Source organism: Coniophora puteana (assembly GCF_000271625.1).
Source record: "Coniophora puteana RWD-64-598 SS2 unplaced genomic scaffold CONPUscaffold_3, whole genome shotgun sequence".
In the NCBI taxonomy this organism is placed as follows: domain Eukaryota; kingdom Fungi; phylum Basidiomycota; class Agaricomycetes; order Boletales; family Coniophoraceae; genus Coniophora; species Coniophora puteana.
The window spans coordinates 2,200,170-2,222,977 of record NW_006913055.1 but is presented as its reverse complement, the minus strand read 5'-3'; the positions used below and the strand labels follow the sequence as shown (position 1 = coordinate 2,222,977).

Sequence of the window (22,808 nt, the reverse complement as noted above, 5' to 3'; positions counted from 1 at the left end):
ACAACTGCCCAACTGATTATCGCAAAACTCATGTAAAGTGCGTGGTGGTACTCCTCGTCTTTTCGACTTCCCAAATCTCCCGTATGCCCTCTCTCAGCCAAACCACATTCCACTCCACCAGGCCTTTACGCATCTCGTACACCGTAGTGGGCAGGAGAGCCAGTAACGCGAGGTGAGGTGTCACCAGGTGATACGTAAGCGTTGTACCTGGATGCGAGGGTGATAATGAAGCGGCGGCGGAAGGATAGAACAGTGACTTCTTGGCGACACCGGAGGATGGTTCATCGGAGGGTGATTGGCTCAGCAATGCCCGAGCCGAGCTAGTCGAAGCCGGTGATGATGATGTTGCCGTTGGTGGCGGTGTAGGTGTGGGGGAAAGGGCGTGCACTCGAGGTTCGCTTGCGGCATTCGATCTATAGTCCCTAAGTCAGCGGAATCAATCGCGGTCTCAAGGGGTGACTTACTTGTACAGTGGAGCGAAAGAGCTTAGCATTCGGAGGTAGTCGCAACATAAGGTATGTGTTGCTTGATCCACAGGCGAGGAATCAGTCGCGACATAGAGCTTGCTGGTGGTGTCGAATAAGAAAGCTTTTGGCGACGATGTATTCTAAGCAAGGGCGTGAGTTGCTGAGCCAGCAAACAGCTACTCCGCAACGCACCGAACAGAAAACGTTCAACAGACCCTCGATAAACTCCAATGAGTCTATGAGCTTGTGTAAGACGCGCGAGAACGCTTCTTGCAGGGAATGATCGTAGACCGATGTGAGATGGAAGTTTAGGGCAACTTGCTCGTACTCGGGTGATTCATCTGCCAAGCGCTCCGTCACTCTCTCTTGTATCTGACGGAAGTTCTCTGGTAGATGTTAGGGTCAAGTGCACGTTACTAGTTGATACACGTACCGATCTTATCATCTTCCTGCAGCTTCTCTGCCTTGTGGATGAACACCTCAAAGTTAATCCCAGGGTTGACATCATATGCCCCCGCGACGAATTCAACCAATTTTGATATAGGTTGCTGGTAGTTGTCCTAACGAAATGGTGAACCAAGTCCGCAAAGAGCCAAATATTGCTACGCTTACCCGTATATCAACCACGAAAACCACGGTAGAGAAGTCCGAGAGCGGTGCGCCGAGCGTGTCGACAGTAATGTTTCCGGGACAGTCCCATAGTTCTAGAGGGATGATGGTGCTGTTGCCTTTAGCGCTAGAAGAACACGCATGTAATGCACGCGTGCGCATGAGACAACTTACTCGTACAAGTGTTGCGTCACACGCATTGTGGGTTCCAGGTAGAAGGTTTGTTTGGGTGGAAGATCATTGAACAAAACTTGCTGGATCGAGGTCTTTCCGCTCCTAGGGAGACAGATAAGCACTTGCGGGAGACATGAAAGAAGGTGGCAGACCTTCTGGTGCCCAGGAGGAGGACTTTGGTTCTGTGTACTGAGCCATCCTTGCTGACTTCAGGCTTCGTGGATGGATGATCGGGAAGACTCATGTCGAACCAGCCAATGAGTAATAGACGACGCGACTCTGGGAAGCATAATACACGCTTGTGACATGTCACCGCCACCCAGGGGTACCACGGATTTGGATAGGTTCCCTAACTGGGAATGATGTAGCCCGAGGAGCTGAGGAATTCAAATTGCCGGAAGCGCACGTTCGTCTGGCGATGATGTGGGGTCCAACGTTTGAGAATTCCAGACGGTAATAGGCTCACCATATAGGGGGCTACTACCAATAACTAACCAGTATCCGGCCATTCCTTCCGTGAACAAGTTGAGTGGGCTGTTCTGGCCGCCGGTAAGGGTCGCGTACGTATACAGGTTTTGTCTTACCTCCAGTTCCGCCCGTAACGCTGTTACACTAATCTCAGACAGTCAAACTATTCCTCGATGAAATTCGGTAGGAAGATATCGGTGCGTCGCTGTATTCTACGCCATCGCTGTTATCATTTCAAACATGTCGTACACGCACAGACGGATCTCTATTCCGAGTGGAAACCTTTCTACATTGACTACAATCGCCTCAAGAGAGAGCTCAAGGTGGGTAAATCCAACACCAGACATTACCTCCTGTCTTCTTGCCTATACTATTGACTTCACAGTCACGAACCACCTCGCATAATTGGAATGCAGAGGATGAGCGGGCGTTTATGGAAATGCTCAAGGCTGAGCTGGATAAGGTCCATGACTTCCAGAAAGGAAAGGTTTGTCTCGGACTACAATTAAAACCGTTGAACGTATCCTCACCAATTTAGACCTCCGAGCTCTCAAGGCGCATACATGAGGCGGAAAAGTCGGTGAAGCGCCTGGTTGCTCAAGAAAGCTTGGTTTCGTCACCCCACGCCGATGGGACAGACCCTGAATCTCAAGAGGCTGGCCCCAATGATTACGGTCCAGACGAAGGCTCTGACGACGAAGATGACTTGGACCCTGACGATAACTCCTTGGATACACTCGAAGACCTCTTCCATGAACTTGAGGAGGAAGTAGCTACACTCGTTGCCGACGTTCATGACCTCGCGCTGTATACCAAGCTGAATATCACCGGATTCCTGAAGATCCTCAAGGTGGATATATTGCTCCGTTTATCTTCTGTACGAACTAAACATCTTCCTCTTCCAGAAACATGACGTATGTCTAGCCGTCACATTGTCCTTTGCAGCATTAATAATCGCCCATAGAAACAAAGTGGCTTCCCATTGAAGACCAAGTTCATTCAAGGTTACCTCGAAGAACGGCCCTTCTACAGGTACAACTGGGATGCTCTCATTGTCAAGCTGTCCAAGCTCTATGACCTCGTGCGCACACGTGGTCACCCGGTGCAGGGCGACTCCAGCGCAGGTGGAACTCAGAGCGCCTTCGTTCGTCAGACGACCAAATATTGGGTTCGTATGGATTGAGGGTGCTTTCTCGGCGTTCGTCGCTCAATTCATGCTTTAGGTTCATCCAGATAACTTGGTTCCGTTGAAGCTCGCTATTCTAAGACACCTCCCCGTACTAGGTTCGTGAGAGGCTGCAAGACGGCAAATTATTTGGCTGAGACTTCCATTTTCAGTATTTAATGCAGAGAAGGAGTTCGACCCTCGGGATGCAGCAATTACGTCAATTTATTTTGATAACGAAGAACTTGAGCTGTACCTCGGCCGCCTTGAAAAGACCGAAGGAGCCGAAGCAATTCGTCTGCGATGGTATGGCGATGCCGACGTCAACACGGTAAAGATGGCTGTTCCCTACGCTGTGACGATCTCACCTCAAACGCGGATTCGTTTAGATATTCGTGGAGCGCAAGACTCACAGAGAGGACTGGACGGGAGAAAAATCAGTCAAAGCGCGGTTCGCGATCAAGGAGCACCTCGTGAACGCATTTCTCCGCGGAGAATACACCATGGATGCTGAGCTTCAAGCGCTCGTCGACAAAGGGAAGAAGACTCAGCAAGAGGTGGACTCCATGATCCAGCTAGCAACGGAAGTGCAATACCGCATTCTGATGCGGAAATTGAGACCAGGTATGTCCACGGAGATTGCTCACGGAACCGCGCGTTAATGTCGTATAGTCATGAGGACATTCTACAATCGCACTGCGTTCCAACTTCCTGGAGATGCTCGGGTCCGTATTTCCCTTGACACTGAGCTGAGCATGATCCGAGAGGACAACTGGGACGGCCGTACACGTGCAGGAGAGAATTGGAGACGCACGGATATCGGCATTGATTTTCCCTTTGATCAAGTTGTACCGGAAGATATTGAACGATTCAAGCAAGCCGCATCCGAAAAAATCATTTTAGCGGTTAACTAACTCTCACGCAGGTACGGTGTTTTGGAAGTAAAACTGCAAACACAGTTCGGCCAAGAGCCGCCAAAGTGGGTGACGGACCTGGTCCAATCGCACCTGGTCGAAGCAGTGCCAAAGTTCAGGTGAGTTCTTCCATAAAATCTGTCTGTTTGCTGTAGTAACATTAACGTATGTTTTAGTAAATTCATCCATGGATGTGCTACTCTCCTCCCTAATCGAGTTGATCTGATTCCATTTTGGCTGCCGCAAAGTGAGTTTGTACGTTCTCCAACAGTACATGTCTAACACATGGAGTAGTGGACGCGGATATTCTGAAGCCGAACACGGGCTACCTCACTGTCGAGCGTCCAGCGGTCCCCTCTTCGAGAACCACACCAGACACTAAGTCTTCCGGTGCTGTCAGCCCATCGCATGCGTATCTCGAACCTGTATCCGATGGCGAGGAGGACGAAAACATGGACCTCACTCCTGCTAGAGACGAAGACAAGCGTACGGGTTTGCCTACCCAGGAGGTCGCCGATGCTGTGGCTTTCCGGGAACGGTCGCTAAAGGAGCGCGAACGGAGTTCCAGACCTGCCTTGAACGTCGACACCGATTATGGCTCGACGTCCAACGGGGACGCGGATGATCGCACACCATTCTTGCGACAGAGGAAATCGAGCAAGGTCCAGGTTCCGAATGGCCGCGCCGACGACGGCTCGCCCATCTCGATCGACCCCCTTGCACCTTCCTCTGCTTTTGATCAGAAGCTTAAGGAACGTCTCCAGGGTGCTCAGGTTGACGGTGGGCGACAAGGAAATGGCACTGGTCCGTTAGAGGCCGACGAGGACGTCCCCTCCGATGAAGAACGGCTGCTCGTTAGAGATTGGACTGCACCTTCTGGCAAGAAAATTGTCGTCCCCGTTCGCATCGAACCCAAGGTATACTTCGCCAATGAACGTACTTTCTTGGTGAGCACTTTCCTCCCTGTCAGGGGGAAATTAGGTTTACCTTCAATACAGAAATGGCTCAGCTTTGCTGTTCTGATCGGCACCATCGCTACTACTCTTTTAAACTTCATTCCTGCAAATGACAGAAAAGGCCTCATCAGCGCGTTCCTTTTTACGCTTTCAGCTTTACTTGCCATTGCTTATTCTGCCATCATCTTCGTCTATCGCGCACTCCGCCTAAGATCGCGCAGTGCTTCGGGTCTTTATTATGATCGATATGGTCCCACGATGCTGTGTTTTGTGCTTCTGGCTGCACTTGCGACAAACATTGGCTTACGGGCGTCAGCATTATGATGAGCCATGCATTATTTTACCTTGTTCGGTTTCAATCCAATAGGACTCTGCATTACCCACTTGTGTATCTTGCGATCAGTACCCACGTCGTTTCGCGCTTGCATCAGCATAATGGTTGATTGTCTCAGCTTACATAGACTTAAAATGACATTATAATTGTCCGCATTCAACAAAAAATTACATAGGTGCAGCATGCCTTCTACACGCCTGTCAGCAAGGTCTACTCGGGAAGTCAAGTAGACCATCATCATCTATCCGCAGCAAGAAATTCCGCCCATGTGCTTGAATGGGTATAAGTCGTGAACCAAATTATTATATGAAACTGTCTGATACCAGCACACCATCCAGCCTCACACATCATCAAAGAACTGCAATAAACTATCTCGGTCCGTATGCGTACGGTGACTGCGGCGGAGCGGGTGATGCCCTGCCCATGGCGTATGCTGCAGGAACGCCCATTGCCATGCCCGCCTGCGGTGCTGGGGATGCGCGGCCCTGCATATCATACATCATTTGCGGCCCGGGACTGCGTGTCCTTGCCATCTGCGTCATGGGAATGGCCTCCATGCCGTGGCCGTGGCCGTCTGACATGCCATCACCGAAGGTATTTGGCACTGGGCCACGGTAGGGGTCATAGAAGCCGGGCTGGCCGTACATGGCTGGATCATCACGGTAGGGCTGTGGCTGGTTCGGGTTAAGATGAGGAAGCGGAGGGACGGCATATGGATCCTGGTGGTAAACATCGGGAGCCGAAGAGGCGGCAACAGAGTGAGCATAGCCTCCCCCTCCTACACTCGGACTCGGTGCCCGTGCAAGGTTAAAGTCCGAGTCGTTTTCCGCACCAAAACCGGCACGACCAGTCGAATTCGTGGGCAAAGCGTGGACGTCATCACCGTGTGCATTTAGCTCCGGCCACTTGATGGCTTCGCCTAGAAATTGTTAGCAACCATGCTGTGCGCTGAGCATTGAGCTCGACTCACTGTCATCAAAGTCCGAGAAACGCTTCCTCGTAAACTTCCATATAAAGAACGAGATGATGCCAACCACAGCCACCCCTCCTGCAACAGAAAGACCAATGATAGACCCTTTGCTTATGCTGCTGTTATCGCCACCACCTCCCCCCGAGTTGCTTGTACTAGTGGGCGCGGCAGACGAGGCGGTATTAGATCCAGGTACAACCACTGTACTAGTGCCCCCTCCTTGAGAGTTGGACGCACTGTCCGGTGGAGGGGTACTGGATGATGCGCCGGAAGATGCAGTGTTGGAAGGAGTTGTGCTGGAGCCAGAGGGAGAAGCCGAAGGAGTTGTCGACGAAGCTGTCGAAGAAGAACTCTGTGGGGTAGTGCTGGATGCTGCTGAGGTTGAAGTATCGCTCTTCGCTGTATCGGTGGCTGACGAAGCGCTGGCTGATGGTGAAGAGGTCGGGATGGGAATAAGGTCACGGGCATGGACGTATGGTGTCCGCCGGGCGACATGGGCATCGCCATCGGCATTGACGGAGAGGACAGCACACGAAGCCACGACGAGGAAGGCGAGCCATCGAACGGTTCTCCTCATGGCGACGGGCTGGATATACTAACGAGCGGTAAACGACGTGGGCGGAGGTGTCTCGGAGGCTGCTGGATGTCGTGTACAAGGTCGTAGAAGGTGAGATAGTGGGTGGACTGCGGCTGCTGCGACGCCGGGGTCGTCTTGGGGGTCGAGCGAGTGGTGGATGAGGTGCTCTGAGCTCGTGGAGAAGGAATGTGCGGCTGGAAAGAAAAAGCAAAAGCAAAGCAACTGATTGATGAATTCCGTGGTGGCGGTGTCCAATCCTCGCCGTTCTGTCACGCAGTCACGTCGCGTGGACACACACCAAATCTCACTCTAGTCACCCCACTTGTCACACCCCAATTCTCCTCGGCACTCGGACCAGTGGTCACGCGAGCGCTGTTTCACCTCGCTGCTGGCTAACTGTTAACCTCTGAGGCCGGGGGTTGGCTGGGGCACCTCGCTCGACCTCGCTGCAGTCTACGGCAATTTTCATCTCTGCATTGGCTGGCATGAGCTTCTCGCATTCTTATCATCGGGGGACAAGTGGACCAGGAATCAGTTTCACCACACTCAGGCTGTGGATCCACGTCATCATCAGCCCGAGATAACTTCCTTTCGTGTTGGCGCTGCGCGACTGCGCAACTGTGCCCCAGGGAACCAAAAATACTTCTGTTGTTTCAAACTTAGGCACGTTAACTCCCGTCGTGGGATCGTTAATCCCATGTGCATCATCGAGGAACAAGATAATATCGTTGGCTGTAAAGGCTTTGTACTAGTAATTTCTCGCGTCAGCCTAGTCCAAAGAACTCCGTCCCAGCAACTTCGTGATCTCGCGGTGCTCCCGGAGCCAGTCTGGGAACGATATCTCTTCTTGGCATTCTCGCATCTCAATCAGGTAGTTGGCGAAGACAATGAGTGTGCCGTAACGATACCTGAATGTTGTGAGCGCACTTGTTAGCCGGGTCTAGATTGCACTCACAAGTAGTTTACTGTAACACCCATCAGCTTGCGATGTTTGGCGCTGCCTTTCTCACAAGCCTCGGCTTTGAGCTTGTAGCTATAATTACCATGTTGTGTTAAGTTGAAACCTACAATAAGTGCCAACAATACTCACTCGTAGATGGCTTTCCGAAGATTTTGTACATCTTGCATGATGTCAACGGCCCTATCTGTCAACCTTTTAGCGGTCCTTCCATGTGACAACACGCTGACAAGTTGCAAGATTGTCTTATATTCTCCTGCCATTGCGAACCTCTCAGTATACCTTGAAGTTGTGAGAGCTTGAACACCGCACCTTGTAGATATGCATCCTCTTCTGAGGGCCCGTCAATCGCATCGTAATCGTCAGCGATGGCATCCTCCTGTGGTTGTAGTCCTGTATCTTCTTTCCAGTTTGTGATTGTGGATATCAGACAAGCCGTAATCATTACTGTGGTGGTGCGGCCCCGTCCCATCTGGCAGTTGAAGATGAAATCGCCGGCTTGGGGGTATCCATCGCGAACGCGATCGAGAAGCTGGGAAAGAGCGTTTGGCAACGGTGCCTGCTCGTCTGTCTGAAACAATCACCGTAAGACCTTTCTTTGGATGTCAACCACCAGAAACTTACAATGGCCACACGGTCGTAGTTGATCTAGACTAGATATCAACAGGGGTTCGTTCTCAATTGTTAAAAGCGGACGTGCCTTGTACCCTTCTTTCGACATCAAACTGAAGACATCTCTCGGTGTCATGATATCGTCTTCAGAAACTGTCTCCCAAAGCGGTACGATGCTGAAGACACCTGGACGCTCCTCGACTTCATCGTGTAACAGTATCCTGCCATTGCCCAAATGCACTTCGCGTAGGACGTCCGCTTTGAAGTGTTCCTCCATATTCTCTACGACATTGGTCGTGACGCCGGTAGCCCTTCAGGCACAAGTCAAATTTAACCATGGGATTCAGGCACCAGCATTATGTACTCACTCGACGTTCTCAAGGGGTTTATCGACCAGACGGAGAACATGTGGTCTTCCGGCGACATAAATGACCGGTTCCTAGATTAATATACCGCGTCAGTCTGGACCCATAATCAACGACAGCCCTCGCGTACCTCCCGAAGAGAGGTCCAATAAACAAAATTTGAACCTTGGGGTCCCGCATCAACACGAGCCAGAGCTCTTCGCAACCTACGAACTGGTCAGATGGGTGGAGCATCGTGGATATTGCAATTTAGTCACCCTTGAACAGTTGGCATTCCGCTGTAATACGGTCGATTCGTTATCACACACGGAAAGGAGAGTTTTATGCATCGCACTTACCTCCCGCACACCATCTTACCATCGTCCAATGTTTCTGAGTTGATGTTGCCGGACTGTGTAGGTGAATTACTACCGGAACGCACGAGGCGCAATGTAAGAGGAAGACGGCGGAAGTTAGGCGAGCCTTCTATGCGCCTGCGGGACAGTTAGTCTGTTGACAAAACAACGTACGACTACGGCATACTCAGGAAGTGTCATCTTCTGCAAATTTGAGAAGAAGTCGCTCTTTAGAATTGTCGAAGCTGACAGAATGCTGCCCGATCGGTTCATGACGACTCGTTTCACATCGTCAGGATGAGCCACGCCGTCCTCGACGTCAGCACGCTCGAGAGGCTTCAGAGCATTGACGCCATCGGCGACAAGCTCCCTCTCAAACGTCCTGATAACTAATGAACCTCAGATCAACAATCAAAGACCCGGATTATTGAATCAGGCATACCTGGTCGATCCTCAACGAACTTCTCGAACGTTTCAAAAGATTCGAGTGTGTCAGGCTCAGTGGACTGCAGGTATGCCTGGAAAGCGATGAGCTCAAAGTACCGTCGAAGGTACGCAATGGCTGATCGGAAACGTCAGGGAGAATTTCAGACGGGCGACATATCACGTACCCCGAGAAGTATGTATACGCCTGGTCCGCCCCTCCGGAGCCTCCTCCGCCTTCATTCGTTCCTCTTCAATTACGTCGCGCAGGTTGACAACAGTTGCACAGCGGTCAATGGTCTCATCAACGGTATTCTTAACGGCGGGACCCCTCCTGATAACCCGAAGCAAGTCTGCAGACGGAGCCTCAGCTGCGAATCCAAAGACCTTTGAGCAGAAACCCCACTTACTATTGATTATCTGGTAAGAGTGCCTCTGATAAACCGTTTCATTCGCAGGTCCGTCGAGAGGCGGCAAAGAAGCCATGGAATGGCTCCGTTGCATTCGAGGTGACGCTTGGCTTATTGCCCTGCTCTCTCCAATCCACCGCTGAATCAACATGATGACAATCTGAAAAGGTAACAGTCAGCCCTGATCTCTTGAATCCCCCAAGAATAAATGGCGTTCACAGAAGTCATGGTGCTTCTACCACGGCCCAGTTGACAGTTCACTACGATCGCAGTGTTGGAAGAATCCGCCCGCACCATGACGTCCATGAGTTCACGAATGTCAGAGAAGTCCGGCGCTCGCTCGGCCGTGATGGGTATACGATGATAATGAAGTTCGACTGGAGAGTTGGACGTATCCGGCGCGGCATAACCTTTGGTCATGACATCCTTCATCACCATGACGTTCGAGGCCTCCGCCTCTTCCCAGATAGGAATGACAGATCCATCTGAAGTCTCGTTGTGCAAGAGGAGCCTTGTAAGTGGTTCAGCAAACGTTGGGTAAGAGGCGTCTGTTCATGTGGGCTCACCTGCCCTCAAAGGCATTCAGCTCGGCAATGACATCGTCTCTCAGGCGCTCTTCTAGTATCTCCAGACGGGCCGCAGATATTCCATCATAATCTACGACCGTGTATCAATAATATCATCAAATTGACCAATTACGGGTCCTGACCTTTCATGTTACGCAACGAAAAGCGCTCCCTCCGCAGACAATAAGGAGCACCGTTAATATACACCACCGGTTCTTCTCGAAGTGTAATCCAGACGATGCGTGTTACGTTGGGATGTTCTACCTTAACTTTCGCGAGCACGTCATCGACAGCAGACAACGATGGTTGTCCGAGGGCGTAGACGTTGCTGTTGGGGATATTCCGGAAGTTGATTGCACCGCGGACAGAGTCTGCCACATGAGATTCAGATAACCACTGGTCGGACTTGAGCAGGGTGCTACAAAGAGTTTCAGGCTATGGCTCGTGAGGTGTGCGATATGAACTCACCCCTCTCTGAGAATGATGCCATTGCGATTCTGCGACGTGTTCGTTGAGTGCCAGAAAACCGTCATAAAGGTCGATTTACCTTCACAACGTAATCACTATATTCATCACCCAGAAGCTGTCCACCGGCTATTTCGACGTCATTCTTCTGCCCAGCTACGCGTGACCGCCCTTCAGTCTCCGACAAGCTAAGTTGTGATAGGTCATTGACAGGTGCAAAGACATTGAGCCGGGTGCCATATGACTTCCGGAGGAATAAAACTTGGCTGTTATTGATATAAGGGTTAGATATCGGCGGGATGAGCTTCGGAACTTACTTCCATATTTCGCTTCTTGCCTTCAGAATTGGTATGTTAGCATAAACCTTATCAGAATGAGCACAGCGTACCTTCAGCCACTGCCCAAACGTCGTGTCAAAGAAGTCACCCGATTCGACATAGCTCGCGAACGCGATGATAAAGAAGCTTTCGGAATTTCAAGTAAAAATTTGACCTAACAATGGACTGCCGGGGGGCAACGCACTATTTCTCCAATGATTTACTTGCTTTCGCCAAAAATTCCTCGCGACCTTCGCTTCCGGCAGTCAACGAGTAACGGACACGGTGGATGAGAATGTCTTCTCGAAGATTCCTGACGTGATCACCTGTAGCAGCGGAGTGAGCTTCTACGACCGAGGGAGACTATAGTTTGGACTGACAGGAATCAATCACGCGATCGACGAGCCGCTTAGCGTGCACGCCTTGGTCGAGGCAACCAAGAAGACTGAGGATTATCCCATAATTTCCTTGGTGGGCTCGTCGAAGGTTTTCAAGAAGAGCAGGCTGAGCCATTAGTAGTGTGAGTGGCGAATGTGTATGAACGTCTAAACCGGGGCTGAGAACTGATGCTTGTGTTCATCGCAGAATCGCAGAAGGGACATACGCTGCTGTAGAACGTAAGTCAGGCGTAGGATAGACTTGTGCGCGTCTTGTTGTGCTGTCGCGGATTCCAGGGCTTGTGCGAGTTTGGTATCGGCTGGAGGCTAACGATATTGTCAATGAGCTGGGCATAATATTTAACAGGCTATCTTTCACGAACTTGAGTGGTAGGCTAGTCAAACATTCATAAATTATCGTGGTGATACTGTAGGAACAAATTACTCACGGTGCTGACTCCAGACCCACCACCACCGGCTAATCGAGGTGTTGGATTCATGCCCATAATTCCACCTGGTAAAGGGTCAGGCCCGCCCGAGGCAATTACCATACGGCGGCGGACGATCATTGCCGCTACCATAGCAAACGTTGTACGAACAGCACCCATCCCACATGAGAAAACCAGAGATGTCTCAGCAGGTGATTTCTCCTTGATAACACGTAAGTAGGCATCCAGATAGTTATCTTCAATGGGTCGATCGGGAGATATGGGAATTCTGACTAAGAGTTAAAGTTTTCCTCGAAGATACAGGTATCCTCCTACCGATGATACTACATTTGCAAAGGACTAGTTAGCGCTCCAAAGAAACGGGCGAAGAAAGACACCAGATACCTCCACACTCCAACCTTCTTGGCGCATGGTTTCCCATAGTTCACGGGAGGTACGAACGTTCCTGTCGTCAACGTGAGTCCAAGTGGGAATAATTGCACCGTCGCCAGCGTCGTTCGCTAACAGGTATCCAAAGTGATAAAACGAGACCCATATGAATGCCTTTGGAACACATTACACAATGCTCGATGGCGTACCAAGCTCATTGTGAGTCAGGATAAGCCCTCCGTATCTAAGGCGCTCTAAGTTACTGCACGTCATCAATACAGCAAGAACACAACTTACTTGCTGGCCTCCGCTAAGATGTCATTACGTAACCGCTCCTCAATCGCCTCGAGGTTTTCAGCCCGATCAGATAGAGCAAGAATGCGCCTTGGCTCAGACGCGTCACGCAGCACGAATGGACGGCCGGATATGTAAACTACCAATGTGGTTCATAATCCGCCAGGAGGCATCCTCGAGGTGTAAGACTGGGCCCACCAAGGGCCCACTTACCTATAGGCTCCTCTCTGGTCGAGAACCAGACAACGTGGGCAGGGTTTGGGGTGCCAGGTCTACACCTGAGGATGGACAAGATAGCTCGAAGACCTTGAGTACGAGGTTGTGCAACACCGAAGACATTCAGACTAGCATGGCGTGGTGCTCTGAAGTTGGGGGCGCCATGGACGTTAAGGTCGAGGTCCAAGGCACGACCTGAGCAGATTCTAGTGGTTCTTCAATCGCGGACATGGAAAAAGAATACCTGAGGGATAGTAATCCGTCTTCAGGATGAATCCTCTCGACAGCACACTTCCTGATCTCGTCTTTACAATGGACGGCTCGGCCCGTTTAATATTAGACATAAGATCCAGAGGCAAGATGGGACCCTCTACGGTCCTTGATCCAGGCGGCCCAGAGAGATAAGACTCGCTAGCGACGCGTGCAGGTATCGCATCGGGTGAGTATACGCGTCCTGGGATAGCTTGAGACTGAGGCTTGTTGACGATTGGTGCAGATGCAGGTCTGCCCGTGGGCGGACCGTCAAGAGGCAGCGATGGCTTACGCATTGCCATGATGAGCGTTCGGGAGAAGGAGGGACGACTCTATATGCGCTGCGACGTGCACCAAGGCATAATAAGGGGCACGTTAATTAATGTTCCATGCAAGGTTCCATGACGGAACTCGCTCGCGCCCAAAGTCTGGGTGTAGCCACGTGCCATACACCAAAAACCGTCATTCACCAGAGTAGTTACTCAGAGTAGTACTGTAGTTAGGTCGTGGTGGCAATAAAGAACTTATCCTTGTCAGTACCACTGCCACTGAACTAGGGACGCAACCACGTCAGAACCGCTACCAATCTTCCAAAGTACCTCGCCCATCCTTGACTTCTGCGTGAGTTGAGATTATTATATCAACTATGACGACCTTTCATTGAGTTTGCACATGAGGACGTTGGATGACTTAGACTCGGACCAATAGGTCAGAATAGACAGGTAAGGCATTTGTGTTCAGTCTGGCCGTCCGTGCGGGCTTAGAAGAGCCAGCGAGACTCGCCATCTCTTTCTCTCATCCTGCCACTCTTGAAGTAGCCTTACGTGGCTCTTCTTGCATCCAAAAAGCTGGCCTTTTGTATCTCTTCACCCATGGAACCCCAGAACGCATCCAGGAGCTTCCGGCTGGCTTTCTATTGCTCAGGGCATGGTGAGAAACTTGGCAGGGGAATCAAAAATGAATCTTACCCGCCGTCATTAATCACAAATAGGTTATGGGCACGCGACTCGCGTCTCGGCACTCGCGCGACACCTTCTAGGGCTCGATTCCAACCCCGAGGTTTATTTGGTGTCCACGGCTCCTGAACATGTTTTCGCCGATAGCATTTCTCGGGGAGCCCAGTATCGCCATGCTTATGTTGACCCCGTCATCGTCCAACCAGTCGCGTTAGTGGCTTCAGTCATTTCTATGGCTGCCTCCAAATAACCCTTTTCCTGCATAGTTATCATGTCGATAGACAAAAGAGCATCGAAGTGCTTCGATCCTTTTTAGATCAGAAAGACGAGTTCCTCGAAAGAGAGGTGGCATGGCTGAAGTCCACCGACGTAGACTGCGTGCTCAGCGACTCCGCCTTTCTTGGATGGTGCGTCAATAGCACGACCAAGCATGATCAAGATATGTCCAGCTGAAAGCTTCACAGTTTAGCCGCAAATGCCGCAATGGTCCCCTGCATACTCGTGACCAACTTCACTTTCGACTCAGTGTACAGCTACTTGTCTACTTCATACGTGGACCGCACTTTACCGATTGACTCTGTGACCTGGGAGTCTTCCGGCGAAGACTCCAACATAACTGCGGACGTGCCCATTCCTTATGACGATATCAAGGCACTTGTCGACGAACTGCATGCTGGATACCGCTGCGCAGACCTTCTCGTGCTCCTACCTGGTGCAATTCCTATACCCTCATTTTCTCGATATCCTCCGCTTCCTGCTCACCGCTGGACGGATGAGAGCGACAACTCATTATTGCACACGGCCGTCGTTCACCTGGACAAGGGACCGGAATATGGTGGATTACTCCCTGCTGTTCCCTTTCCTTCGCCTCCCGGTGCGCAAAAGTCGATAGAGAAGCCACTGCCTCGGTTCGTGATTCAAGCGCCACTGCTGGTGCGCACGCCCACCAACGTAGCCTCGGGTGAAAGCGTATACACCCCGGCTGGACGTTCTGCCTTCCTCGCCTCACTTGGCGTCCCCGAACATCTGCATGATCCTTCAACGACGCACATCCTTGTGGTTTCCTTTGGAGGGCAGCGCATCCGTCGTCCAAACTCGGGTGCGACCACACCTGTTCGCGGTCTACGGGCCACGAGCAGCAACACCTTATCGAATGGCCGTTCAGGCAGCACGTTGCTTTCTCCTGGAGCACTCCTTCCCCATACATCTGATTCCCGCCTGGCTACAACATCCCAGCTGCTCATGCCTGGGGCCCCTCCCGCGTTCAAGCCCGAGTGCAGCCCTCTGCTTTCCTCAGGTTCATTCCCGGACCGGCTTAGCACGGTAGACGAGATAGTAACCGAGGACCTGCCACGTCTGCTTCCCGACGAATCTTGGATTGCTATCGTCTGTGGAGTCTCCAAGGAACAGTGGGCAGAAGGCGAAGACGAACTTCCGGAAGGATTCTACGTTGCTCCGAAGTATGTCTACATGCCGGATTTAACGGCTGTGGCAGATGTTATACTCGGCAAACTGGTATGTTCATACAGATTTATTATTGAATTATGAATTGACGGATGTTCGTGGGCAGGGTTATGGCACAGTCTCCGAGTGTGTCGATTCGCAGACCCCTTTCGTGTATGTGTCGCGCCCCCTTTTCGTCGAAGAGCATGGGTTGCGCCGATTACTTGAACAAAGCGGCGTCGGGCACGAACTATCGAGGACCGCGTTTGAATGCGGTGACTGGGCACACGCGGTGGAAAGGGCCTGGAAACGTGGCAAGCTGGCAAAAGACACGATCCGGGCCAAGGGTGGTAATCGCGGTCGAGACGAAGAGTGTAGACAATTAGCTGTTAAGCTCGTGGATTGGATAACAGCTTGGAAGGAGGCAGTGAGATATCAATAAGCACTTGATTATGTACAACGGACATGTATTCAGATAGATTGAACTATTTAGCTATTTAAATGATCTCTTAAACGTCAATGAGCTTCGATAGCTTCTCGGAATTCACGCCGTCCCGCGGGACGATGGAGCAAGGGAAGGGATAAGGGCGCCTACATCGCGACTGTCAGTTAATCGGTGAAAGAAAGTGGAGCACAGTACTAACGAAGCCAAAGTAGGTGTATACTTGGGCTCAAAGTCGATGATATTTCCGAACGCGTCTTTGCGCTTCTCGAAGTTGAAGAGCGCGAGTATGCATGCGATGGAAATCCAGAGCGACGCATCGGCCAGATGGCGACCCGGGCTTTTTGATCGATTGTCATTTCAGTAAACATTAATGGGATGATCACAAAAATATGGCGTACCAGATTCGCCGTCCAAATCCAAAAACCAAATCAAAGTTTTCGTCTTTAATCTCACCGGTTTCCGTTAGAAAACGCTCGGGCAGGAAGCGTTCGGGAGAGGGATATTTTTCTTCGTTGCGAGATAAGGCCCTGTACGGTTTGAACGTTGCTTTAGCTAGACATTCGAGCACCGCATAGCTAGAATGCTCACCAGACGTTTGGAATGATCGTGGCACCTTTTGTTGGAAGGTTTTATAATATTTATCCTGACTTGAATCAAACATTCCTCACCTTTGGGTATCAACATGCCCTCGTATATGTCGTCTTCGAGTGCGGAGTGAGAGATACCTGCAGTGTATATGAGCATAGTCTTTCTTCTCGTGAATGGACGAATTGGGCCTTACTCATAGGCACGATGGGGTGCCAACGTAGCGTTTCTCGTAGCATGGCTTCGATGTACGGTAAACTCGGCCGATCGCTGAAGTCAGGAAGACGGTCGTGCCCAACAACGGCGTCAATCTCCGCCTGCGCTCGTGCCTGAACTTCTGGGTGAAGAACCATCGCAAGTACCCAGACCTGCATTGTTGTCGGAGTCTGTTGATTGAAGCAGAGTCAGTCATGGTTTTACTGGCGAGATTGCTGGTGTGACCGCACCGTCTCAGACCCGGCTGGCCAAGTCTAGTCAATAGGATAAGCCAGAGGACAATCGTACGCACCGCTATATGCTGTCGCAGATGCATCCTTGATCATCTGGGCCGTCTCTCCAGTGTCTCCCAGTCGCGTCAGCGCCTGAAAGACCAAGGAATGTTCAGCAGTTCCCGCCGACTTGAACTAAGGTTAATCTCTGGTACCCAGATACCTCGCGAAATTCTTCCTACCATCTGTTTTAACACATACTCAAAAGGTGGTTCCTTCATGTCCTTCACGCGATCGCGCAACTCGCTTGCCCCTCTCTTAACGCCAGCACCGGGAAACCAAGAAGGGAATTTTAGCACTTGGCAGTAAAGTCAGATTCGCTGACTAGCAGAAAAGAATGAAACAGTCACGCGAAGGGTATGCGTCAAGTACGGCTGCCAATTCTGGTGTCTCTGCCTGCCCGACAGATTGCATTACACGTTTGATGTTGCGAATAATGGGGTCATCATCGGGGCTTGCGTTGTATCCATACATCGCCGACATCACGATTGAACCTGAAAAGCTACGAAACATGAGCACTAGTGACTCGTTTTTTGTCGTGCAACCGGCTGCTCACAAATCAAAGTGATTCACGTAGTCATCCGGCGAGCTCAAGAGATTCTGCAGTAGCTGGTATGCCTTCTCGACTTGCATCGATCGATATATCTTCGCGCCTTCTGGATGGAGAGCTTGATGATACACGCGGCGGTGCACCCGCCATTTGTCCCCGTACGGCATGAAAACAGTCCTAAAACCAAGTCCGAAGCTGACTAAAAGTGAGCAGTATTATCATCGGGCACAATATATCAACGTACAGTCCAATGGTTTCATGATGAGGTCTGTCTGAGTAGTTAAACGAGCGTTTATCGAGAAGGTCCTTGATGACACGTTCCGAATTCAGTACGATAACTTTCTTATTGAAGAATCGTATCATGAACACTTCTCCTGGATTCGGTGTCAGCTCTTTCCGTCTGCACTGCAACGCTAATGAATCTACCATATTGCTTGCTCCATTCCGTGTAGGTCAACCACGATCCTGCCTTGTCCAGTTGCCACAAGTTTCCGACGATCGGGTACGGACGAGGACCTGGAGGGAGTCGTTGGTGAGCTTGACGCTTTGAGGACCAGTATTGCAGGCCAGAGATAACGATAGCAGCGCAGAGAACATGTACAGCCGATAGAGTCATGGGTGAGAATAAATGCTTGGAATACCTGAGGGTCACCTATTCGTGCCAGAAAAGAAAGTGGGGTATTTATACGCCAATGTCACCTGCTGCTGGGTTTCTCAATAGGAAGTTCAATGGCCCACTCAGCCGATACATCACCCACGTTGTAAAGTGACATGACTCAAAACATCTTCCTTGTTGCCTCCGTTCGTAATCCATGAGACCAAAAAAGGCCCTTCGCCCGATTATGAGCGATGAGACTGAGCCTGAGAGCCCTCTATGTCACAAAAAATGTCTAAAGGGTTTGTCAGAAATCATCACATCGTTAACGAGGTTCGATGAAACGATCCCACCTTGGCGTTGTGCTTTTCGCCCCAAAGTAGGCAAAGATGATGTAGTTGGGGGAGAATAGGGTGGATTTCGTGTCACAAGCTGCAACATGTGCCTTCGGACCTACTCACGGGTCATATGTCATTGATTACTTCGAAACACTCTTACTTGGGCATCTCGGCTTGTGGAAGTGTTCCGTCTGGTATAACAATGTGGCATGCGGCCAGTCTAGTAGTCTTTCCATCGAGCCATACACGGTCGAATGAAACACTCCTCTCATCGTCCGATAGAAGATAAAAGCCGACTAGGATCATTTATGCAGCAAAGCACTCGGTCCACATCCGACAGCAGATGCCAGCCTTCTATGCGGTCCGAATGCCATGGTATAAATTGTCGGTGCATGAGCCGCAGTGAGCCTGATGTGAAAGATTGGGGTCAAGCACAAAAGTAGTAGTCATGTCTGAGGAAAACCCGTCGGCCGAGATGCAGAATACCAAGGCTGATAGGAGGGCCGGCTACCTGGGTATCGTCGCTACAGAAATGCGCATCGTGAACAGAAGAGTGGATACAAGCGGCTTCGGGCGTATACGCCGCCCCCATAGAAAGCGAGGCATCGAACTGAGAACAAGATCTCCAGAATTTAAGAGAAGCCCTAGTGCGCTAGCTGACGTCCTATTCTTGTCGAACCCGCTTTGGGGGTTCGGCCGCTTGAACTGTGTCGCGACCCAGAAATATAAACGTGATGAAGAGGCCCTAGTCACCTGCCAGTAGTTGAGTTCGGCCCAGTCCAATGCTAAAGGCGACCAAGTTAAGCTGCGAGCATCGGTGATTGTCTTGAACCGAGTCTCCGGAGAGTCGGGCCAGTTGCCCGCCCCAAGGAGGGGCTATGTACAAAAAAGGAAATCTGCTGCCTAATAGTGGTGTGGAAGACCCGACTGAGTGCTCAGTACAGCCCACTGAGTGTTCGGTCCCGCCTCTTGCCCGAGCTACGTTAGTGACAAATGTCTTCCCCCTCCCAGCCATGGAGCATCGGCAGCTCACGACTCGGCGTACGCTCAGATGAGACGACTCCCTCTGGTACACCTGATGTTCGCGCCCTTCGCGCTCAGTACACCGGCACTCCCGTCCCAAACATCCCCACACGCTATAGCGTAGCTTCTTCTTCCAACCCAAGCCCCAACCCAGCCATCTTCGCTCGTGGTCGCGAGGACTTGCCTTCCATTTCTGTCCGCCCCTCTAGTGAGGCTCTTGTTGGTCGAGGTCGTCCTTCCATCAGCGGCATTTCCGCTGGTCGACCTGTCCTTACAGGGACTGTTGCTGCTGGGAATGAGAACGCTGTAGACCTCGATGAACTTCCGGACGAGGAGAAGGCTAGAGTCCTTCGCAAGCATCTCGTTTTGAATGACGAGCGTAACAACCGTCCTGGCACAGGGACTGCCACCCCCACGGACCATGACGCTGCAAGCGCTCACAGCTCAAGTCCTGCCCTCGGTGAGCCTTCCGGAAGTCTACGACCCCAAGGACCTCAGCGGCAGCCTACCGAGACATTCCCAATCCCATACGACGCGCACGGTGCGGATGTGACGTGAGTTCTGCCTACTATCGCCGACGCGACGCGTGCTTATCTGCCCAGACACGACATCTACAAATGGCACACAGACCAGCGCCGCCAGGCTGTTCGTCCTCGTGCCGCCTCGTTCTCAGGCTCTGTACAGGCTGCAGACCCCGCGTTCGAGCACATCCATGAGCCAGGAGGCTTCCGCCGGAATTATGTGCTTCTACGTGCAGGTGACAGCGGCAACGACCTCAATCACACTAGCAACTTTATCGACTTCTTGTATATTTATGGCCAGTTTGTGCGTGTGTCTGTTGCCGCCTACGATCAGTCCCTTAACGCGAGTAATACAGGCTGGCGAAGATCTTGAAGAAGAAGAAGAACCTCTAGAGGACGAAGAGTCCGTAAGGCAGGATGCTGCCACAGATGAACGTTCCCCACTACTCAAGGACAGGCGAAGCAGATCTGCTTCTCGCCGCAGAGCATCTTCTGTGGGGCCGCATGGAAACTCGACGGTTCCTCAAGCCATCCTTATGGCAAGTCACACATCTTTTTCATAGATTTCCCTTATCTCATACTGCTTTGTAGTTGCTCAAGTCCTTCGTTGGCACCGGTGTTCTATTTTTGGGCAAAGCGTATGATACATCACTTTTTCGTTCTGGTTCAACTTGTAACCTTTGCAATAGGTTCGCGAATGGCGGATTAATTTTCTCTGTGGTCACCATATCTGTGGTTGCTCTGATCTCGCTGTACTCGTTCTTGCTATTGGTGAAGGCCAAGTTCGCTGTGACGGGATCTTTCGGAGGTTTGTTTCTTTAATTGCGTACCTCCATGCCACCCCTTGACATATTTCCTAGATATCGGGGGTACCTTATATGGACCGTGGTTGCGTTACGCTATCCTCACTTCAATCGCGATTTCTCAGATTGGATTCGTTTGCGCGTATACCATCTTTGTTGCGGAGAACTTGCAGGCCTTCGTGCTTGGTATCACGCGATGCGCTAAGCTCATCTCGACGCCATATTTCATCCTTATGCAGCTGGTCATCTTCCTCCCTCTTGCTCTTGTCCGCTCTATTAGCAAACTCAGCACGGCTGCCCTTGTTGCAGATGTCTTTATCCTAGCGGGTCTCTTGTACATCTTCGGTAGCGAAGGGGCGATTATAGCCAAGAAGGGCGTCGCGGATGTCGTCATGTTCAACTCACGGGACTTCCCACTTTTCATCGGGTAAGTTACTCAGTTACCATTATCTTGATTGGCTGGTTGATTCATCGCAGGACGGCTGTGTTTTCCTTCGAGGGGATTGGTCTTGTCATTCCAATTACCGACGCGATGCGGGAGCCGCGCAAGTTCCCCAAAGTCCTCACGGGTGTTATGATCTTTTTGCTCTGTAGGTTTTATTTGACCTCACTTTGTTACGTTTGCTCATGGACTACAGTCTTGTTTGGTGGCGCTGGTGCTTTGTCATATCTCACTTTCGGCAGCCAGACTAAGTCTGTCGTTCTTGTCAACCTTGACCAGTCGAATCGGTTCACGCAGGCGGTACGTTTCTGTCATTAACGTCCCAAGGGTACGTGTCCTCATCCATGCCCAGGTCCAGTTCCTTTACTCGATTGCGATTCTGCTCTCGATCCCGCTGCAATTCTTCCCTGCTGTACGTATCCTCGAGAACGGCGTGTTTGTACGCTCTGGTAAGGCAAACATCCGTGTCAAGTGGATGAAGAACGTTTTCCGGTTCGGCCTTGTTGCCATGTGTACCATGATCAGCTGGCTCGGTGCTGCTGACCTCGACAAGTTTGTTTCCCTTGTGGGCAGCTTCGCTTGTGTGCCGTTGTGCTTTGTCTATCCGGCGATGTTGCACTACCGTGCTGTGGCAAGGACACGTAAACAGAAGGCGGCTGACATTGCTTTGGGTGTCTTCGGAATGGTGGCCATGGTGTACACCACCTATCAGACTATTCTAGTCAGTTTACGACCCCTTGTTCGCTGCATGTGTGCTTTGCTGACATCCTGTACACTCCTAGTTGATGGCAGTCCCAGAACCTTCGGTTCCTGAAGCGCCCCGCACCTGCTGAGTGGATAATGCAACTTTAGAGACTTTCATATGATGTTGCTTTGCCGCGTAATAAATCACTCATACCTCGCCGTGTCTGTTGGTGCGGCACGTTGAATGACACAGCAGATGATTTGACTACGGTCAATCCGAGTTTACCCTTGTAATTCACACTGTTCTTATCGGCTCAGTGTGACTCTGGACATCCGAGCCTGTTGCTCGCGCTGATCTACCCTTGAGGGCGGTTTGGTAACGTTAAGCAACGGCGACGTGTGTACAAGCTTCGCGTCCACTGTATGTAAGCAACATGCGCCTTGGTGCAAGCAGAAGGACTGTGAACTTTGTCTTAAAATGTGATGGGACCTCACGCCAGGAAGTCAGAAGGCCAGTGCGGGAATGAACTTAGTGACGGCGCGCCCGCCATGTGCAAAACGCGTGCCCCCTTCACTCCTTCGTGCACCGTTTCATCTCTGCCATACTACAGGCAGGACAGCGTGCATCCCGTACGACATGCTCGACCTGTTAAAATGCAATACACCATTCCCCTGGGTTCTTCCAAGGTCCCTTCTCCCTCAGCCCCTCGCTGTGCGACATCCTAGCTATTCTCGGCAGCAACTGACACAACTCTATTGTACCTGGCCCTCATTGCACTCATACTCATAGATGTCCGCGACTCGAGCAGGTACCGTTCCTCAGGCTCGGGCTGTCCGACGGAAGCCGGCGCCGAGTGTCTCTCTCGATGTTCGGTACCCACTTCCTGACCCAG

The 22,808-nt window shown here is 51.2% G+C and overlaps 7 protein-coding genes across 7 annotated transcripts; 3 read left to right on the top strand and 4 right to left on the bottom strand.

Moving 5' to 3' along the window:
* Positions 1 to 28: 28 nt before the first annotated feature.
* CONPUDRAFT_71102 (Gtr1 raga G protein Gtr2) lies at positions 29 to 1,494 on the bottom strand (the record flags this gene model as incomplete). The annotated part of the gene is made up of 7 exons (XM_007767243.1): positions 29 to 413; positions 465 to 607; positions 660 to 853; positions 901 to 1,027; positions 1,080 to 1,203; positions 1,251 to 1,352; positions 1,403 to 1,494. The coding sequence occupies 7 exons, from the start codon at positions 1,492 to 1,494 to the stop codon at positions 29 to 31; spliced, it is 1,167 nt and encodes a 388-aa protein (XP_007765433.1).
* A 350-nt stretch (positions 1,495 to 1,844) lies between these two features.
* CONPUDRAFT_80688 (SPX-domain-containing protein) lies at positions 1,845 to 5,240 on the top strand. Its single transcript, XM_007767317.1, has 14 exons — positions 1,845 to 1,915; positions 1,976 to 2,041; positions 2,104 to 2,205; positions 2,257 to 2,568; positions 2,624 to 2,632; positions 2,683 to 2,886; positions 2,942 to 3,002; positions 3,057 to 3,214; positions 3,273 to 3,507; positions 3,556 to 3,757; positions 3,809 to 3,916; positions 3,974 to 4,044; positions 4,092 to 4,744; positions 4,796 to 5,240. The coding sequence occupies exons 1-14, from the start codon at positions 1,892 to 1,894 to the stop codon at positions 5,075 to 5,077; spliced, it is 2,487 nt and encodes an 828-aa protein (XP_007765507.1). The 5' UTR covers positions 1,845 to 1,891; the 3' UTR covers positions 5,078 to 5,240.
* A 215-nt stretch (positions 5,241 to 5,455) lies between these two features.
* CONPUDRAFT_49533 (uncharacterized protein) lies at positions 5,456 to 6,004 on the bottom strand (the record flags this gene model as incomplete). Its single annotated transcript, XM_007767058.1, has 1 exon — positions 5,456 to 6,004. A coding segment is annotated over one exon (549 nt), but the record flags the coding sequence as incomplete, so codon positions are not given.
* Positions 6,005 to 7,341: 1,337 nt separating this feature from the next.
* On the bottom strand, positions 7,342 to 13,143 carry CONPUDRAFT_100245 (uncharacterized protein). The gene is made up of 32 exons (XM_007767843.1): positions 13,035 to 13,143; positions 12,788 to 12,985; positions 12,578 to 12,713; positions 12,490 to 12,524; positions 12,296 to 12,411; positions 12,227 to 12,234; positions 11,912 to 12,179; positions 11,846 to 11,857; positions 11,690 to 11,789; positions 11,466 to 11,630; positions 11,291 to 11,411; positions 11,157 to 11,232; positions 11,086 to 11,105; positions 10,851 to 11,034; positions 10,772 to 10,800; positions 10,447 to 10,721; positions 10,304 to 10,394; positions 9,957 to 10,248; positions 9,738 to 9,897; positions 9,516 to 9,680; positions 9,347 to 9,466; positions 9,092 to 9,293; positions 8,908 to 9,042; positions 8,827 to 8,847; positions 8,700 to 8,775; positions 8,573 to 8,643; positions 8,293 to 8,515; positions 8,217 to 8,240; positions 7,905 to 8,163; positions 7,725 to 7,848; positions 7,590 to 7,667; positions 7,342 to 7,542 (listed from the first exon to the last, which is right to left on the bottom strand). The coding sequence occupies exons 1-32, from the start codon at positions 13,132 to 13,134 to the stop codon at positions 7,404 to 7,406; spliced, it is 4,023 nt and encodes a 1,340-aa protein (XP_007766033.1). The 5' UTR covers positions 13,135 to 13,143; the 3' UTR covers positions 7,342 to 7,403.
* A 488-nt stretch (positions 13,144 to 13,631) lies between these two features.
* On the top strand, positions 13,632 to 15,952 carry CONPUDRAFT_135791 (uncharacterized protein). The gene is made up of 6 exons (XM_007767842.1): positions 13,632 to 13,663; positions 13,720 to 13,972; positions 14,034 to 14,208; positions 14,265 to 14,405; positions 14,463 to 15,513; positions 15,569 to 15,952. The coding sequence occupies exons 2-6, from the start codon at positions 13,915 to 13,917 to the stop codon at positions 15,881 to 15,883; spliced, it is 1,740 nt and encodes a 579-aa protein (XP_007766032.1). The 5' UTR covers positions 13,632 to 13,663; positions 13,720 to 13,914; the 3' UTR covers positions 15,884 to 15,952.
* On the bottom strand, positions 15,951 to 18,125 carry CONPUDRAFT_151322 (cytochrome P450; the record flags this gene model as incomplete). Its single annotated transcript, XM_007767841.1, has 13 exons — positions 15,951 to 16,032; positions 16,086 to 16,223; positions 16,285 to 16,413; positions 16,475 to 16,499; positions 16,555 to 16,611; positions 16,668 to 16,857; positions 16,918 to 16,931; positions 16,980 to 17,088; positions 17,142 to 17,257; positions 17,310 to 17,461; positions 17,516 to 17,704; positions 17,754 to 17,883; positions 17,936 to 18,125. 13 exons carry the CDS (start codon positions 18,123 to 18,125, stop codon positions 15,951 to 15,953), a joined length of 1,521 nt encoding a protein of 506 aa, XP_007766031.1.
* A 1,288-nt stretch (positions 18,126 to 19,413) lies between these two features.
* CONPUDRAFT_135790 (uncharacterized protein) lies at positions 19,414 to 22,214 on the top strand. The gene is made up of 10 exons (XM_007767840.1): positions 19,414 to 20,019; positions 20,068 to 20,290; positions 20,343 to 20,525; positions 20,578 to 20,624; positions 20,676 to 20,794; positions 20,847 to 21,216; positions 21,267 to 21,379; positions 21,428 to 21,531; positions 21,584 to 21,952; positions 22,014 to 22,214. Exons 1-10 carry the CDS (start codon positions 19,436 to 19,438, stop codon positions 22,062 to 22,064), a joined length of 2,163 nt encoding a protein of 720 aa, XP_007766030.1. The 5' UTR covers positions 19,414 to 19,435; the 3' UTR covers positions 22,065 to 22,214.
* The last annotated feature ends 594 nt before the right edge of the window (positions 22,215 to 22,808 follow it).